This window comes from Nerophis lumbriciformis, linkage group LG25 (genome assembly GCF_033978685.3).
Source record: "Nerophis lumbriciformis linkage group LG25, RoL_Nlum_v2.1, whole genome shotgun sequence".
In the NCBI taxonomy this organism is placed as follows: Eukaryota; Metazoa; Chordata; class Actinopteri; order Syngnathiformes; family Syngnathidae; genus Nerophis; species Nerophis lumbriciformis.
Window position 1 is genome coordinate 29,588,530 of NC_084572.2, and position 15,157 is coordinate 29,603,686.

Here is a 15,157-nt window from a genome sequence, read left to right on the forward strand (position 1 = left end):
TCAACGCGCGGCTTGTGTTCTTCTTCTGTGGTTGTTTTGCTGTTACTATTACTGTCACCTATCGGTAGGAAGTCTGTACTGCGACATTCATTTACATATTGTTGATCGATTGTATCCAACCTATAGCAATATTAATCACAAACCATTCCATATATATTTAAGTTGTACGAGTAATCATATAAACTTTTATAAAATTAGAGCGGCTTTTGTACATATTTAAAAAAAATGTTTTAGTTAGGTGTATAGTTATACACTTTTCCTTTTATGCATATTTGGCTGCTGCATGTGCAGCTCACAGGATCAATGTGTATTTTATCAAATTATGTATAACACAAATTGTGTATGAAGTCTTTCCAACCTTCATTTGTGTTGTAAACATTATTTTTTTAAGTTATTCTAAAAAAAAAATAAAAAAATTATACATATATATATATATAATATATATATATATATTTTTTGAATAACTTAAAAAATAATTAAAAAAAACAAAAACAAACATATGTATATATATATATTTATTATTTTTTGTTATTAAAAAAAAAAATTATATATATGTATATATATTTTTTTAAATAACTTAAAAAAATAATCACAAAAAATAAATATATATATACACATATGTATGTTTTTTTTTTTGTTTTTTTTTTGTTAAAAAATAAAATAAAATAAAAAATAAAATTATATATATATTTTTTTAATTATTTAAGTTATTAAAAAAAAATATATATATATATATTTTTCATAACTTATAAAATAATGTTTACAACACAAACGAAGGTTGGAAAGACTTCATACACATGATTTGTATTATACATAATTTGATAAAATACACATTGATCCTGTTAGCTGCACATGCAGCAGCCAACTATGCATAAAAGTGAAAGTGTATAACTATACACCTAACTAAACATTTTTTTTAAATATGTACAAAAACAAAACAAAACAAACAAACAAAAAAAATATACAGGTAAAAGCCAGTAAATTTGAATATTTTGAAAAACTTGATTTATTTCAGTAATTGCATTCAAAAAGTGTAACTTGTACATTATATTTATTCATTGCACACAGACTGATGCATTCAAATGTTTATTTCATTTAATTTTGATGATTTGAAGTGGCAACAAATGAAAATCCAAAATTTCGTGTGTCGCAAAATTAGAATATTACTTAAGGCTAATACAAAAAAGGGATTTTTAGAAATGTTGGCCAACTGAAAAGTATGAAAATGAAAAATATGAGCATGTACAATACTCAGTTGGAGCTCCTTTTGCCTCAATTACTGCGTTAATGCGGCGTGGCATGGAGTCGATGAGTTTCTGGCACTGCTCAGGTGTTATGAGAGCCCAGGTTGCTCTGATAGTGGCCTTCAACTCTTCTGCGTTTTTGGGTCTGGCATTCTGCATCTTCCTTTTCACAATACCCCACAGATTTTCTATGGGGCTAAGGTCAGGGGAGTTGGCGGGCCAATTTAGAACAGAAATACCATGGTCCGTAAACCAGGCACGGGTAGATTTTGCGCTGTGTGCAGGCGCCAAGTCCTGTTGGAACTTGAAATCTCCATCTCCATAGAGCAGGTCAGCAGCAGGAAGCATGAAGTGCTCTAAAACTTGCTGGTAGACGGCTGCGTTGACCCTGGATCTCAGGAAACAGAGTGGACCGACACCAGCAGATGACATGGCACCCCAAACCATCACTGATGGTGAAAACTTTACACTAGACTTCAGGCAACGTGGATCCTGTGCCTCTCCTGTCTTCCTCCAGACTCTGGGACCTCGATTTCCAAAGGAAATGCAAAATTTGCATGGTTGGGTGATGGTTTGGGGTGCCATGTCATCTGCTGGTGTCGGTCCACTCTGTTTCCTGAGATCCAGGGTCAACGCAGCCGTCTACCAGCAAGTTTTAGAGCACTTCATGCTTCCTGCTGCTGACCTGCTCTATGGAGATGGAGATTTCAAGTTCCAACAGGACTTGGCGCCTGCACACAGCGCAAAATCTACCCGTGCCTGGTTTACGGACCATGGTATTTCTGTTCTAAATTGGCCCGCCAACTCCCCTGACCTTAGCCCCATAGAAAATCTGTGGGGTATTGTGAAAAGGAAGATGCAGAATGCCAGACCCAAAAACGCAGAAGAGTTGAAGGCCACTATCAGAGCAACCTGGGCTCTCATAACACCTGAGCAGTGCCAGAAACTCATCGACTCCATGCCACGCCGCATTAACGCAGTAATTGAGGCAAAAGGAGCTCCAACCAAGTATTGAGTATTGTACATGCTCATATTTTTCATTTTCATACTTTTCAGTTGGCCAACATTTCTAAAAATCCCTTTTTTGTATTAGCCTTAAGTAATATTCTAATTTTGTGACACACGGAATTTTGGATTTTCATTTGTTGCCACTTCAAATCATCAAAATTAAATGAAATAAACATTTGAATGCATCAGTCTGTGTGCAATGAATAAATATAATGTACAAGTTACACCTTTTGAATGCAATTACTGAAATAAATCAAGTTTTTCAAAATATTCTAATTTACTGGCTTTTACCTGTATATATATATATATATATATATATATATATATATTAGTATTATTTTTTTTATTTTTTTTTTACAAGTGACGTCATTCAGTCCCCCAACCGGTTGGGTTGTGCTGCAAATTTGTTTTGTTTTGTTATTAACCTTTTATGAATCATAACCAGCCCCATAAAACGTTAACATGAAAACTATAATACTTAGATTTAAAAACAAAAAATTCCAGCATAAACGAAACAAACGAATGGGACAAGTTTGGGGAGATTTTAACAAGGTTGGTTATGAATTATAAAACGTGAGCAACATAAAAAAAAACTATTATACACCAAAAAAATTTGCAGCACATACTTGGGACGAGTTTGGGGAAATGTTGACAAGATGGCGGGGCGGGTTATGAATCATAAAACGTTAACATAAAAACTATAATAGACAAAAAATATTTTGCAGCACAAAGAAATCGGATAAGTTTTGCGAGATTCTGACATAGTGGGGGTCTGGTTATGAATAGTAAAACATTAACATAAAAACATTAAAAACGATAATGGTTACACACAAAAATGTTGCAGCACAAACGTAGCAAAAACGAAGGGGACAAAGTATGGGGGAGGCTTTGACATGGTGGGGGGTCTGGTAATGAATAATAAAACGTTAATAAATATGATAGTTACCGGTACACAAAATGTTTGCAGCAAAAACGATTGGAACGAGTTTGGGGAGATTTTTGGTTATAAATGAGAAAACGTTAACATAGAAACTATAATCGTCAGACAAAAAATGTTCGCGACACTAACGAAGGGGGGCAAGTTTTGGAAGATGTTGACATGGTTGGGGGTCTAGTTATGAATAATAACACGATAACATGAAAACCATAAAACGTTAACATTAAAATCTAATAGTTTCACACAAAAAATTTGCAGCACAAACAAATGGACAAGATGGGGAGATTTTAACAAAAAACATTGATATAAAAACTACAATAGACAAAAACATTTTGCAGCACAAACCAATTGGACAAGTTTGGGGAGATTTTGACAAGATGGATGACATCACTAGTCAGAACTTTTTTTTTTTTTTAATTACCTTAAAAACTGCAATGGCACGAATGAAAATGTTTGCAGCACAAGCAATTTTAAAAAAATTGGGGAGATTTTAACTTCAACATAGGTATAAAAATCTAATTTTTTGCAAAACATTGTGGAGGGAGAGTGTGATCAGCGTGCCTGCTGGAGCAAAGGTCACCGCCTCTGTCGACGGTGTTGAGGGCGGAGCACCATCGGATAGGGCCGGGGCATGTGCTGACGGCGAGACACAGCTGGCAGGTGATTAGATTTCACTGGTGGTACGTGTTAATCTAATCATCTGTTGTCTTTAACAGTGAGCAGCCGGGAGCAGAGAGAGAGAGAGGATACGGACGTGGCTGGAAAGTCACATTCTGCAGGAGAAAGACTTTGTTAAAGCAATTGACTATTAAAACGGCACGCTTGGCTCCTATGAAGTGTCTGTCAGTGGGACCGCTAATGGGCTCGTTGTCGACATTGTCCTTTTCCTTTTCAATTGGGCGCCAGATGTGGAAGTCGCTTCCTAGCGGTCCCACTGACACACTTCACAGGAGCCAAGCGTGCAGTTTTAAGTTAATTGCTTTAACAAAGTCTTTCTCCTGCAAAACGTGACTTTCCAGCCAAATCCGTATCCTCTCTTTCTCTCTGCTGCTCACTGTTAAAGACAACAGATTAGATTACCACGTACCACCTGTGAAATCTAATCACCTGCCAGCTGTGTCTCGCCATCAGCACAAGCCCCGCCCCGATCCGATGGTGTTCCGCCCTCAACAACATCGACAGAGGCGGTGACCTTTGCTCCTGCAGGAGCGCTGATCACACTCTCCCTCCTTAAATGTTATTGAACTCGTTAGCATGTACTGCAATACATGGGTCCAACACAGCAGTTGTTTATCCATCATCTTTATTATGAAGTACCTTTTGCAAAGAAATGTACAAGTGGAAGCAGCACATCAGTGACACCGTGGATGTGCGGCGCGGGTGAGAAAGGCGTGTGTATGAAATGATAAATGTACATATTTACAGCAGACCGTCATCAGGCGACGACGAGGAGGAGGTGACCGAGCATGTCTGGAAGCTAAAAAATATATATAATAATTACAATAGGCCTAAGTGAGGGGGAAAATAAACAACACGATAAAGAAAAGAGGGGAAAAAAAGCTAAGATAAAAAGGCACTGTGTTTTACACAAACTGACAACACAACATGTTGCAGTTTGCAGACAAACAATACATCAACATGGACATCTGGAAAACATTCCTTACAAAGAACATGCTTGGTGATTATTGAAGTTATTATTTTTTTTATATATAAACAAATCAGTTTAAAAAGTGTCATATCCAAGGATGGGTTTGAAAGTCAGTTTGGGTTCCGTTTGTTTCCCTCCCCAGGACAAAAAATAAGAAGTCACCAGAGGTCCACTTCCTGGTTGGAGAAGCACATTCAACTGCCAACAGTTTAACATGAAACCTTATCGCGCGCACACTCACGCACACACACACACACTCCTCCGTGCTGGCGAAAGTTACATTCACGTCCCAACAGACCACTTGGCATTCAGATTACGATGGGACGACTGGGAATTGACCATTTAGGTAATATTTTGCAAATGTTACCAATATTCCTCGAGTTGGCACAACTTAGCGATAAAACTCACTTCTTAAAAAACATATCGCTCTGTTAACGAACTCGAAATGACAGAATAAAAAAAATAAAATAAAAAAAATAAAGGATTTTGAGCGCAATTCATGGCTGCAACCAGCAGAGGCGCTGCCGATCCAGCCTGGGCGAGTTTGCTGTATGAAGAAGAATAAAACGTCGCTGTCAGGCTAAAGCAGGGGTGTCCAAAGTGCATTGGCCATTTTAAAAGCGTTACAAAACAAACATTAAAAAGTGGAATAAAAGAGCAAACAGGTGAAACGTAAAGAGAAAATGTTGCAATATTGGCTCTAATAACACAAAGCTGCCATGTTCTTTACTTTGAAACTGTCATTGCTCAATAAATAAAAAGTTATAATCGACAAAAACATCTGAATTTTGTTCTAGCGATGTCAGCATTGAAAATAAAAATTATATTTATATGTCTTATTTTTGACACTTTGGATCCCCGGGACCTTTAGTCCGTTTTATTCTTAAAAATGTCATTGTTCCAAAAATAATAAACCAAAAGCAATATACGTGTACCCCGACTTAAACAAGTTGAAAAACTTATTCGGGTGTTACCATTTAGTGGTCAATTGTACGGAATATGTACTGTACTGTGCAATCTACTAATAAAAGTTTCAATCAATCAATATTGTTATGAATTATTTTTCTATTTATGCTCCAATTATTTCACATCAAATATTCCACTTTGAACATTTTTGGGGGGCTAATATTGCATACTTTGTTTTTCCTATTAGGGTTGGGTTTTGACAAAGAGGGCATGACACATAAAAATAGTTTAAACTTTATGTCAACGGATATATCTTAAGTTCATCTCTAGATATTTAAGTGTTAAAATAAAAAATAAAAATATATGTATATATATTTATAGAATAGGGTTGTAAATTTTTGGGCACCACACGATTAGATTTGATTCTTAGGGGCAACGATTCGATTCAAAGTCAATACTTTCATAACATTGGGTGCCAGTTCTATGATTAACTACATTCCTCCATAAAATATATAAACAGCTCATATACATTTCTATATACCTTAAACGAAAACTGGTTTTGTTTAATAAAAGTCTACCCAAACATTTAATAAAGTGGTTGGACAGGACTGATTTTTGGGGAGAATTTTATTTTATTTAAAAAAAAAAATGTTTTTCATCGATTAAGAATCGTTACAAATAAGAATCGCGATTAATACGAGAATCCATTTTTTTGACAGCCCTAATATATACATGACTTATTTTTAACACTTTAATGACTGAGACCCTTTGGGGTCCCCGGGACCTTTAAATGGGTCACAATATTGCATTGTTATTGAAAATTAAAAATATTAAAATGGCCCCCGCATGCTTTCTTTTCAGTGTGCAGCCCGCAGTGGAAAAAAGTTTGGACACCCCTGCAACAAAGCATGCATCTCCAAATGTTAAAATGTGCTTTTTTTGTATACACATTTTTTTGAATAAATTAGTACTAAAATAAATCGTTAATTTAAGCATAACGGATAATTTAGTGTGATGACTTTTTATTTGATGGTTTAGCTTTCACAGTCCGTCCACTAGCTGGCATTCATTTCTTTTCATGCGACTCGCTGCCATGTGGCTTCCCGATAAAGAGAAGGACTTTTGTTTTCTCCACGTCCTGGTTAAAACGCTCAAAATGAAGAGAAAAACCACAACAAGTGTGTGGATTTGAACAACATTCCTCGTTGTGGTCTGTGGTACGGTACTCAAATATGGGACGGGGGGGGACGCGTGGTCGTGTTCTTTGGCTAGTTCAGGCAGATAAATATCAGCGGGCGTCACATTGCCAAGCGTTGGCTGGCTGGCGAGTGTGTAAGAATAAAAAGACGGGAGGAAGTTTGTTGGGTAAGACGAACAAAGAGATCCTGATATGGAAAATGAACAATAGTCATAATAATACCACATGAATAAGTCATAGTACCTGCCGTGTCAGAAGCATACTTGTCCCGTCAAAATAAAAGAGTAGCTTTGGTAAACACCTTGTGTAGAGAACTGTTGAATTGGAGAGATGGCAACGTGACGTCACAGGACTCCGTTTCTCCGAGAGGACCAGCTTCCTTTTCATCATCCGTCCTCGTAATCTCATGGCAAGCTGGTGAGGAACGGAGACGGGAAGGAGGGGGGTGGTCTAAGTGTCTCTGAGCACCGACTGAAGAGATCCTGTGGTCGTGTAGCAGCATGGTCGCGGTCTCCTCCGGAGAACAAGTGGAAGACTTTAGCTCCGCCCCTTTCCCTCCATGGCGGCGTCAGAGTGGACAGACAGGAGGTTTGAAAGGTCCGCAATGAAAGCAAGATAAGACGTGATCTTCCGGCCTGTCTTTGATCCAAACATCCTACACACGCTGCTCCTTCCATTCATCCCACTTTCTTTGCTTTTTCTTCATCTGCAAACGTACTCCGCGTGGCAACGGTCGCCGCACTTTCGCCGCCGCTTCAGTCCACCTTCTCCACCTTGCCGATGATCTTCTCCTCGAAGATGGGCAGTATGGCGTCGTCGTCTCGGACCTCCTCGAACACCACGCCGCAGTCAAACTCGTCGCTGACTTTCTTGAAGTAAAACCTGCGGGCGGGGAGGCAGGCGAGGCGTTGAGGTATTCCCGTTTGTTTGTGCATCCCCCCCGTGACCTTTCACCTCACCTGTAGTGGCCCTTTTTGGTCAGCAGCTCCTTAAACTGGCCCAAAGTCACCACGCGGCCCTTGACAGAGGTCCGGTAGGGGATCGGTTCGCCACAGAAGTAGTAGGCGACCGTCATGTTCTCACACACTTGCCGCTTTCCAGACTTGTGCCTTCAGGGGACAAAAAAAAAATGATGGCAAAAATAGTCACAATTGCTTTGATTGATATTAATTAGAGATGTCCGATAATATCATACTATACATTACCTTTTGCACTATATTAATTTACATTATTATGTGTTGTCAACTTTGTACTTTTTTATGTCATTGCCTGAAATAAATAAATGAATGAAAAAAAATAAGAAAAATGAATATCGGCCTGCCGATATTATCGGCCAATAACTCTTTAAAATTTAATATCGGAAATTATCGGTATCGGTTTCAACCTCCCGATTTTCCCGGGAGACTCCCGAATTTCAGTGCCCCTCCCGAAAATTTCCCGGGGCAAACATTCTCCCGGATTTCTCCCGATTTCCACTCGGACAACATTATTGGGGGCGTGCCTTAAAGGCACTGCCTTTAGCGTCGTCTCCAACCTGTCGTCACGTCCGCTTTCCTCCATACAAACAGCGTGCCGGCCCAGTTACATAATATATGCGGCTTTTACACACACATAAGTGAATGCCATGCATACTTGGTCAACAGCCATACAGGTCACACTGAGGTTGGCTGTATAAACAACTTTAACTGTTACAAATATGCGCCACACTGTGAACCCACACCAAACAAGAATGACAAACACATTTCGGGAGAACATCCGCATCGTAACACAACATAAACACAACAGAACAAATACCCAGAACCCCTTGCAGCACTAACTCTTCCGGGACGCTACAATATACACCCCCCGCTACCCCCCCACCCTCCCACCTGATTCCGTTTTATTGGCTAATTATATGATTTCATCCACGGTTACGTAAATGTAAAAATGCCCTCCTTTTTTTGTTAAGTTTAGAGATTGCTGATTAGGCATAGCTGTGTCAAATCAAAAGTAACAAACATGATGAGATCCCAAACTTCTTATTTTCACTAATTCGCTCACTCATCTGTTTCACCGTCAAACACTAGGGAATTTTTTTTTGTTATATTTTTTATGATCGCGAGAAGCGATAAACCAAATCAAATTAAAAATTTGATTAATCAGCAATATGTTCGAATGAAGCCAAGAGGCATAACAGCGCCACCTTGAGGCCCACCTTGGCTTAGCCTGCTGAAGCGCCGCCCTCCTTCGCTCTTCCTCCAGCCTGCGTCGAGTCTCCTCCAGCTGGGTGAGGGGGTTGGGTGCCGGGTTGGGGGGCATGGCGGGGTCCTGGATGAAAGGGTGCAAGGGCTGCACCTGCGCTGCCGCCGCCGAGTGTGGAGCGATGGCGGGTGACGCTGAGGAAGGGTTGTTGCGCAGCTGGGCCGAGACCCACGGATGGACGGCGCCGGGTCGCTCCACAGAAGTGGGACGCGGCGCCTCGCTGCTGGCTCCCGTCCGCCTGGAGCTGCTGGTGCTACCACTACAAGGGCGGAGGGGAAAGAACGGTCACTCTTGGAAGTGCTAGGTAATAAAAAAAACTGTTATTAATCAATGGTTTGCCAATCCAATACTGATATTAACGTTCAATCCGAGCACAGCACAGCAAAAAGTATCGGGACCATTTTGTCTTACGTCTAAAAGCGCTCCTGCAGCGTGTTCATTTGTGCTAAGCTGGACAGTCAGTTAACATCTAAATGTCCTCCAATAAACACACAAGGTTGGTCCTTTCTTCTATTTTAGTCAAGTTATTTACAAAAGGTAAACATGGTAGGTTAGAGGCTCCTAGGAACTAGCAGCTACACAACAGCTAAGCACACAATAGCACACAAGCTAGACATGTAATACGTGTCCTTACTTAATTGAACATTATTGCAGTCTAAAACAGCACATTTGTCAAAATAAACAAATATGAAATCATTATAGTTGCATATTACTTACACATACAAAGTCTCCAAGGCAGTAGCATATTACAAAGTATTCAGTAACGAGCGTGTCCGTATCAGTCAACTTACTGCGTCATGAGCTTAATTTACTTAATGTTTGTGGTCACTAGGTGTCGACAAAAAACAATTACCACTTCACTTCTACTTAAGAAAGCCTAAGCACATTCTAGACGGTTGTTGATAAATGGGTTGGTGCTTATCATACCTAACATTGTTCTGAGTAATTTTACAAATAATCCATAACACCACATGTATGTATGAATGATTCATGCTCATATTGTATCGGATCTACATTTTGGAAGACCCCACAAAGAGGGTGGAAGGGGTATTTTTTTTCATCAAACATAAATTAGGGTTGCCCTAATTTACCTCTTTTTTTCTTCCAAAGATTATCTTTAGATTTACAGGTACCATGTCTGCAAGCATTATATTATTTTTTTCGTAGTGATACTTTATAGTAAAGAACTTTATTTCAAGTGTGGTGTTTTATTTTATTCCAATGGATGACCATTCAGCATCTTTCTAGAAATATTTTTGCAATACGTACTAGAGATGTCCGATAATGGCTTGTTTGCCGATATCCGATATTGTTCAACTCTTAATTACCGATTCCGATATCAACCGATACGATACATACAGTCGTGGAATTAACACATTATTATGCCTAATTTTGTTGTGATGTATATTGTAGCGTCCCAGAAGAGTTAGTGCTGTAAGGGGTTCTGGGTATTTATTCTGTTGTGTTACGGTGCGGATGTTCTCCCGAAATGTGTTTGTCATTCTTGTTTGGTGTGGGTTCACAGTGTGGCGCATATTTGTAACAGTGTTAAAGTTGTTTATACGGCCACCCTCAGTGTGACCTGTATGGCTGTTGACCAAGAATGAATGCATTCACTTGTGTGAAAAGCCGTAGATATTATGTGATTGGGCCGGCACGCAAAAACAGTGCCTTTAAGGCACGCCCCCAATATTGTTGTCTGGGTGGAAATCGGGAGAAATTCGGGAGAATGGTTGCCCCGGGAGATTTTCGGCAGGGGCACTGAAATTTGGGAGTCTCCCGGGAAAATCGGGAGGGTTGGCAAGCATGACTGGGAGACGCAACTGCTCTGTACTTCTCCCTACGTCCGTGTATCACTCTGTACAGCGGCGTTTTAAAACGTCATAAATTTTACTTTTTGAAACCGATACCGATAATTTCCGATATTACATTTTAAAGCATTTATCGGCCGATAATATCGGAAGTCCGATATTATCGGACATCTCTAATACTTACCCATGTGAGCTTTTTCTCTGCCTGTCGCCCTCCATCATCCACTGGAGGATCTTCTGGTTCCTCTCCAAGTCATCTAGAGGTACCTGGGTATCCACGCCACGCCCGCCCTCGTCGCCCTTGCCCGACGTCTCCAATGGCTTTTTGCCACGTCGTGACAGCGTGCTCCCTTTACTACTGCAAAGCAAACAGGAAAGCATTAGCGTCACACAAAGGTTTCTGGCGAGGGGGGGGTAAAGAGCACACGGCTTCTATGGCCTACCAGTAACCCATTCCATCCAGGATGCTGGCTCCGGCCCCGTCGGCGTAATTTCGACTTCTCGCTGCGTACTGACTAGCTGGCTCTCCATTCCAAATGAAGTTGGGCTGCGACCTGGAGCCCGTCTCCTCCTGGCCTTCTCTTCCTCTGTGGTGGTACAGCTGCTTGTGGTGATGGATACCTGAGACAACATTGGTAGCAAGATAAATTCACACTTTCATGACAATTAATAAAATGATACTTGAAGCATTGTCTGTACCGCTATATACAAGTACAGCGGAACAAGAACCAATTCAATTCATAAATTAAGGTTGCTATGTAATATTAGTAGGGGTGTAACGGTACGTGTATTTGTATTGAACCGTTTCGGTACGGGGGTTCCGGTTCGGTTCGGAGGTGTACCGAACAAGTTTCCACACGGACATATTAAGTAGCGTAACGCACGTTGTGTAAACAATGCACACCGAGGCACAACACACGGCATGCTAGCAGCTAACGGGCTACGATAGACTGAGCATACGTCCTCTTTTCACCGGACATGTCCTCTTTTGCGGAGCTGTCAGGGCGGAGTTTCTTAAATGCCTCAAATGTCTGGCGTTTTGAGTTAGGGTTGCGTGTATTTTCAATGTACGTTCAGGGTTAAGAAGGGGTTAAAAACATAACAAATTGTGCGCGCAGCAGCATTCATGAGGGAAGGGCAGAGACGGAGAGAGCGAGATAGTTATGATAAACGCGCATGCGTCGCCAGACTCTGCTTTTTATCCATAGATTTAATTTTTTATTATCTACAGCAGAGGTGTCAAAAGTGTGCCCCGGAGGCCATTAGCGGCCCACAGCTAATGTTTTAAAGGCCCACGGCACATTCTAAAAATACTATTAAAAAAATAAACAAAAACATAACAAAAGTGAAATAAAAAAGCTTAAAGGTTAAATGTAATTTACAAAAAGTTGCAATGTTGACTAATAAAACAAAGCTGTTTTTTTTTTCTTTCAAACTGTCATTGCTCAAAACATAATATTGAATCAAAATCAATGTTATTATGAATTATTAACCTATCCAAGGTTCCGATTAATTCACATCAAATATTCCACTAAGAAAAATATTTTTGGTGGAAGATTTTGCAAATTTGGTAAATAAATAACCAAAAATTTATATTTTGTTGTTTTCTTACTGTACCGAAAATGAACCGAACCGTGACCTCTAAACCGAGGTACGTACCGAACCCAAATTTTTGTGTACCGTTACACCCCTGAATATTAGAATTATTACTTCTGGAGAAAATTAAAACAGGCACCTTGTAATATCTTACCTTTGACCCCAGAAGCAGGCAGACTGTGACCTCCCCCTCGGTGAGGCGGGTAGTGAGGCGGACCGACTCCGCCGTCTGGCGACCGCGACGTCTTGGGAGGCGTCTGCCGGCCGCACACTCCTAAGGTGCCGCTGTTGGTTGCCCCCGGTGACTGGCACCCCGGCGTTTTCATCACCCGCTGCACGTGCTCGTCCAGGATGGACTCCGGGTCGTCGTCGAGGGAATCCTCCATGGCGACCAGGCCGCCGTACGTGGCAACGGCTCCCGTGTTGGCAGTGTTCTCAGAGTAGTGAGCGCCGTAGAGAGGGGGGAACGACGACGGGAGGGGAAGTGGTATGCTGTGGGAAGACATTGAGGTGATGACGGAGACGTCGGCGTCGTCGCCCTCCTCTTCCTGTTAGGGGGGAGAAAACAGGAAGTCACATGGGATACAACAATTCGTCGACATTGTCGCGATACAATTTGTCGTCGGCAATAGTCAGTGACGCCATCACGTGTTTTTCGGGAGCATGTCAGCACGGCCCCTAGCAACAACATCGCTGGTGAAAACTTGCAAAGGTGCAAATGGGTACCCAATCTGGTACTTTGTGGCACCGTACCAATTAAGTTGGTACGGCCATGTTGCCTCCAGCTGGTCTCACACTCACCAGTCGTACTCGCTTCAGCCTCTCTTCCAGTCGCTCCTCGGCCTCCCTTTCTCTGAGAACCATCTCCAGCTTCCTGATGAGGTCCGCTGCAAACCTCTCAGGCTCTACGTGGATGTCCTTTGGCATGCGATACGTGCGCTGCATGGCACACGCAAGGACAAATTGCGTTAGCTCGTTGAAACTATTTGGGATACCAAACACGGCGTGTGCTAGGGCTGGGTGATATGGTCTTTTTTTAATATCTCTATATTTGTAGGCCATATCGCGATACACGATATATATCTCAATATTTTGCCTTAGCCTTGAATGAACACTTGATGCATATAATCACAGCAGTATGATGATTCTATGTGTCTACATTAAAACAATCTTCTTCATACTGCATTAATATATGCTCATTTTAAACTTTCATGCAGAGAGGGAAACCACAACTAAGTCAAAAGTGTATTTATTAAACAGTTATTAAGCAGTGGCACAAACATTAATTTAATTTCAAAACAGAAAGTGCAAGATTGTCAGAGACATTTTAAAACAAGCTATAAGTGCACTTTTGTGCATGTCGTCACTAAGACGACATAAAAAAACAACATTAAATTAAAGTGCACTTTTTGTACAGAACGCCACTACAATAGTTTAAAACAAATAAAGTGCACTTTTGTGCATGATGTCACACAAGATATTTCGATAACTGTCAAATAAAAATGAGCTGCATAATAGGAAATCAAATAGTGTATGTCCTTTGCTATGTGGTAGGTTCCTGCGGACGTTATCTCCTTCTGTTGTTGACTATTTTTTTCATACGGTGTTGATGTGGAAATGGTTAATTGGGCATTTTGTTGGTGTGGCACCGAATGGAGATGTTGACATGCTGAGTTTCAAGCACTCTTCATTCTCTAGCGGGTGACTTTTCAAATGATGCTGCATATTAGCAGTAATGCTACTTTTTGTAGCAACGCTTTTGCCCCACACTTGACATATTACTTGTCTGTTCGACACATTCCCGCTTGAAGCCAAACCACCGCCAGACGATGGACCCCCTGCTGTTTTTCTTGGGAATTAATTCTTCCTTCATTTGTTACCAGATTCGCACCTTCTTTCTCTCGTATTACCACTCGCACCACAGCTAACGTTACCCATGCCGCTACCTCTCTGCTCCGCGAGGGCGTATACGTATGTGACGTATGTAAGAAGGTGCGCTTGTTTTATGTCTCTGTGAGAAGCAGAGACAACAAAGAGCGAGAAGAGCCTGCAGTGTAATGCCCGCAGCTAAAAGCAACTGCGTGAGAACGTATACTCGAATATCACGATATAGTCATTTTCTATATCGCACAGAGACAAACCCGCGATATATCGAGTATATTCGATATATCGCCCAGCCCTAGCGTGTAGAACTCACAGGTATATGAGGTAGGGGCACACGTCCGTTAGCTTTGGCACTTTCATGCATCTCCTTGCGATGCTGCTTCCGATATCTGTAAGGAGGAATACCATCTCTGCGCACACAAGGACGAAAATCCAACAATCAAGGAGCGAGCAAACAGTGATAAAGTTGTTGAGAAATGTGAATGCTGACTTACACGCTGCTGTCGGTCAGCGACAGTGTGTCGGCGTCGCTAGACATGCTCTGCTGCTCACTGTCGTTGGCACTGGTGGCGGGGGCGCGGGCGTAGCCCACGTTGGCGTAGTACGGGTTCACCGGCTCTCTCCAAGGTCTGACAGTGGATGATTCCGAGACAAACATTTTTTAGACATCTTGACGACTCACGG

General features: G+C 41.2%; 1 protein-coding gene across 1 annotated transcript in view; it reads right to left on the reverse strand.

The window, feature by feature from the left end:
* Positions 1–5,685: 5,685 nt before the first annotated feature.
* Positions 5,686–15,157, reverse strand: part of LOC133621790 (axin-1-like) — a 29,256-nt gene continuing 19,784 nt past the window's right edge. The window contains exons 5-13 of the mRNA XM_061984151.1: positions 14,968–15,102; positions 14,787–14,883; positions 13,391–13,528; positions 12,744–13,137; positions 11,437–11,614; positions 11,178–11,351; positions 9,136–9,441; positions 7,901–8,050; positions 5,686–7,823 (exon numbers count right to left, since the gene is read on the reverse strand). Of these exons, the coding sequence (XP_061840135.1) occupies positions 7,697–7,823; positions 7,901–8,050; positions 9,136–9,441; positions 11,178–11,351; positions 11,437–11,614; positions 12,744–13,137; positions 13,391–13,528; positions 14,787–14,883; positions 14,968–15,102 (1,699 nt within the window). The 3' untranslated portion in view covers positions 5,686–7,696. The remainder of the gene's footprint in view (positions 7,824–7,900; positions 8,051–9,135; positions 9,442–11,177; positions 11,352–11,436; positions 11,615–12,743; positions 13,138–13,390; positions 13,529–14,786; positions 14,884–14,967; positions 15,103–15,157) is intronic.